Source organism: Pinus tabuliformis, chromosome 2_1 (genome assembly GCF_031772625.1).
Source record: "Pinus tabuliformis cultivar Carrire ecotype Pingquan chromosome 2_1, CPIR1, whole genome shotgun sequence".
Taxonomy (NCBI): domain Eukaryota; kingdom Viridiplantae; phylum Streptophyta; class Pinopsida; order Pinales; family Pinaceae; genus Pinus; species Pinus tabuliformis.
The window spans coordinates 42,618,175-42,622,664 of record NC_142299.1 but is presented as its reverse complement, the minus strand read 5'-3'; the positions used below and the strand labels follow the sequence as shown (position 1 = coordinate 42,622,664).

The 4,490-nt window shown below is 36.8% G+C and overlaps 1 protein-coding gene across 2 annotated transcripts; it reads right to left on the bottom strand.

The window, feature by feature from the left end:
* Window positions 1–306: 306 nt before the first annotated feature.
* Window positions 307–4,130, bottom strand: LOC149198685 (transmembrane emp24 domain-containing protein p24beta2-like). Of its 2 annotated transcripts, none has more exons than XM_089402119.1 (5): window positions 3,912–4,130; window positions 2,012–2,287; window positions 1,051–1,237; window positions 775–882; window positions 307–641 (listed from the first exon to the last, which is right to left on the bottom strand). In XM_089402119.1, exons 2-5 carry the CDS (start codon window positions 2,207–2,209, stop codon window positions 508–510), a joined length of 627 nt encoding a protein of 208 aa, XP_089258245.1. In that variant the 5' UTR covers window positions 2,210–2,287; window positions 3,912–4,130; the 3' UTR covers window positions 307–507. The 2 variants fall into 2 exon arrangements, with proteins under 2 accessions (XP_089258245.1, XP_089258246.1); XM_089402120.1 differs by lacking the exon at window positions 3,912–4,130 and adding an exon at window positions 3,675–3,695.
* Between the last annotated feature and the right edge of the window lie 360 nt (window positions 4,131–4,490).

Genomic DNA, 4,490 nt, shown 5'->3' with positions numbered 1-4,490 from the left:
TTTGATCGTACGTAACCATCATACCTATAAATGAGAAGAGCTTGTAATTTTATCAACAAAAATCTCCAGTGAGGCTAGGCAAGTTTAGGTATGAAGCTCTAGTTATCTATGATTCAACTCAGGACCATGAGCAAAATCACAGAGACACATAGATGCCTAATAAGGGCAGGATTATGTTTAAAACCCAAGAATCATGAAGAGGTTGATCAACTAATAAGAGCCACGAACACTACGAAAATAAACCCAGGAATCCTAATCAACAATATAACAATAACTACATAAAAAAATAAAAATACACCCCAAAAATAACAAATTCTGTCTCAACTAGCTGCAATATTTTAAAAATTGTTATCTTAAATGAAACTCAAGAGTTGCATGAACAAGAAAAATGGACGATACTTTGCTCTACATCATTAGAGCATTTATCCTTTCATAAGACTTTAAAAACAGAATTTTCTTTGTGACCATAATTCTTGTGCATCGTCTCAGCCAAGTTGCAAATTAACACTATACTCTTGAGTTGCCAAGTTTCCGTTCAAACAAGCGCCGAAGAAGATACACTTGAAGAAAACTGACACCCACAAGAGCTATTGATTCAAAAAGTGCTTTGTGAATAACCCTCCTGCTCATGGCCGCATTTACTGCAATATGAGGTGCATATTTATTAGTACCCATGTGTGATCAAAGTAAACCTAGATGGGAAAAATTCTGAGGCACGTAACAAACTCTCTCAAATAGTTAGGTTGAATATGCACAAAGTTATTAAGAACTTACTGATTGTCTGACGTTCAGTCTGTGCCTCAAGCCAGTGTTGTTCAAACTGCACCGCATACAGTGCCTCTTCAAGCTTCGCGATTTGTTGCAGCAAAGGATCAAAATGATCTACACAAATTCCATGGATAATTGCACTCTCGTTAAAAAGCTAAAAATTCTGAGCTTATCAGGTAAGAAAGAATACAATTTGTCATTACATCACAACTACTGCATTTTCTAGACAAATAACTATAAAAGGGGTACCAGTAAAACATAAATGCCTCTTAACAAGCTTACCATCTTTTGCATGTTGCTCATAGTATGGAATGTGGCCAACATGTACGTCAAAATCAATAGTTTCGTGGTACGGTGACTTATTATAAAAGCAAAACTGATAAAGTCCCCGCCTGTATACCACAAGCTCATGTTTGCCCTCTGACTTCTCCCGTTCATCATGAACTTGCTCACCACTGGGACCTTTTACCTGTTAACGTTCAATGTGTCAAGCACCACATGAAATGCAATGGCATTAGAAAGAGATATTTCAATTCCACAACTTTGCTGCAGATTTATATGTTTCATTAACAAGATTGTTCCAGTGTTTTGAAATGCAGCGACACCAAGGGAACGAACTAAAATATAGTATCACTACACAGTAGGACGATTCGCAGCACTGCAGAAGAATCCCTGGCAGTCCAACATCAAGTTAGAAACATTTTCACAAGCATAGCAGAAGGTATAGTTAATTAGGATTTCTTGTAAATCATAGGAATGCTGACCCACAGGACATAGAACACGTGGTCAGTCAAGCAATGGCAAGCCTGATTAACCTTTACAGCTCTAAAAACTAGGACACAACTTGGTTTGACTTCAACAACTTATGTTGGGTGGATAGAATAGATGATTAGCTATTACAGAACATCGGTTACTAAGACATGCAAAACTTAACTATTGTTACCCAACAAAGCCTGATTAACCTTTACAGCTCTAAAAACTAGGACACAACTTGGTTTGACTTCAACAACTTATGTTGGGTGGATAGAATAGATGATTAGCTATTACAGAACATTGGTTACTAAGACATGCAAAACTTAACTATTGTTACCCAACAAATCTATATTGCTGAACTAGAAAAACACGAGAATAAGAAATAAAACATAAAGACTAACCACTAACTTCAAAAACTTGTTTATTGTTACCTAACAAACCTATATTGTTGAACGTGTTTACGTGAATAATAAGTAAAACAGAGACTAACCACGAAGTCCACTGCACTATCACCATAGTGCCATGATGAGTCTGCTTTGATAACAACAAATGATGTATGCACAGTATCCCCCTCATATGGCACCATATGGGAGAAGCACTCCTCCCTGTCAATAACGAACCTGATGCCTAACACCAACTGCAGGTTCAGTAGCAAGAAACACAGGACTAGAAATACAATGGATTCCATCTGTGTAACTTTAGTATTCAAGAATCTGACATGTACAATTCGTTATATATCCCTTCTATTCAACCTGGATGAGAATCACTGCACATGAAAAGAAGAGAAACAAAATCAGAAGAAGATCATGTTTTCATATTTTGCCAAGACATTAAGGAACAAAATAAAGCCCACTTTCCACCCATCTTATGGGCAGGTGTAAAATAAAAGTGAAATTAGATGTGGAATCCCAGGAAAAGAAATGAAAGGTAGTTGGAAAAAGTGCCTGTAAAATCAAATACAAGGAACAAGAACACTGAACGAAAGACCACAAACGTTTAAAGTTACTGAAGGTTGTGTCCATGTTCAATTTTCAATTCAGCATATCTCTGGAGCAGTTTTAATCGATTTCTTCAGGTTTTAAAATACACCCTGATCTACCTACAAAAAAAAAAATCCTAATTTGACAGATTCTGATAAACCTAGGGTTGACTCAAATAAACCCTATATCTCGAATAGATTGTCTTAGACACTTTCTGCTAGATTAAATCAGAATAAACACATATTTCAGACCACTGAACTTTGTCTTGTCTTCACAAATGTGAAATACACAGTAAAAATAAAATCCATCTAATCTCATCAAGCAGTAGGAAATGGACTCTATTACAGTTTGATTAACTCTAACAAATGACAAAACAAAGGAATACCAAAACCCAGAATATGGAATTTAGGGAGGCAGATTTAACTGGCAAAGCCCGACGCTCAAATGGAACTTATGCTTATTAGGCAGTACTCAAGTAAATTTAGCGTGCACTGCACAAAGAACTTCATTACAGTTTAATTTATCTATAGTAACTACCAAAGCAATATCGAAACTCTGAAGCCTGTATTTTTTGGATTTTTGCTCACGTGTATCCCCATTAATTACAGTTTAATTAATCTATAGTAACTACCAATGCAAAGCAATATCGAAACTCTTAAGCCTGTATTTTTTGGTTTTTTGCTCACGCGTATCCCCATCTTAACAAGCACCCACATTCTCACCACGGACTTGGAGGATCTGCACCGGTCGCTTATGAATTTTCAAAATTGGGGTCATCGAATTCACATACGGAGGACATGCCCTATGCATTCAGTGCCTGACTCAACATACGGAGGAAAATGGGATTGACTTCCTGGAACAAAAATATATTTTGAACCTAACAATCACAAAAATTTCATGATTTACAAGTAAACAAAACCTCATCTAAACGATCTGCAGACACCCATAGTACCTAGGCAAAAAAAGAACTTTAAATTTCGCTCCCGAGTTAAATCAAGAAAGTAAAATGACAGGAAAAAAGTGCAAATGACAAAATTTAAATTGCACAATCCAGAGGCAAAAAGACGATTTAACCTTAAGCTAAAAAATGGACCCTAAAACCACTAAATATTCAACCCTAAACTCGAATCCCCACCAAATTTAACAGTTAATTATCCATTGAAACGTCCGTACATTACAGAGAAATGCAAGATGGACGCGTATTGCCAAACAGCGAAACGCTTATTCCTCGGAGCAAGATTAATTTTCACCAAATTTGGAGAAATGGTTTAAATAGATCCGCCAAATCATATGATCCAGCATAAGCATCACCAAAATGAAGAATAAAGCCATAGAAGACTATTATTATACGCCATTTAAGCCAAAATTAAGGTTTTAACAGTAGAAAATACACCCGAAGTTAAATCTTACCTGTCCTGGAGCTCGAAGAAGCCGAAGAATCAAAAAGTCCTGAACCCCACCCAGACCTTGACAAAAATTCGGAACTGCGATCCTCGTTGAAATGCCTTACATAACCGTATATCAAGGTGCGTGCATATACTCAGATTTTAAATCGAGTCTGCCCTACCATCGGCCGTCCATGTCGTCTATATATGACATGGCATCATTCTATTGGCACAAGATTGAAGTGATGATGTCAGTCAACCAATCAGAACTTTCGCATTTAAAAAATAGCTGCGTTGGAGTGTGCAGACACAACACCAAACCCTCCAAACCAACTACCCTCGACATGGGTCCATTTATGTTTTCGCCGAGGTAAGTAATAATGCCAGCGTATAACCACCCTGCTAGTTATTCCTAAATTTATTTATTTATTTATGATTTTAAATAAACTATGGTGAATTGGTAATTTTATATGGGTAAGGCACGAGTGTTTTTGTGAGACAACTAAGTGGTTGGTATAATGAGATGTTATTCCACACGATTCTAAATTCTAAAGAGGGACATTTTTGGCCCATTGTGATAAGGTTCAAGGAGTAGGCTCTCCCA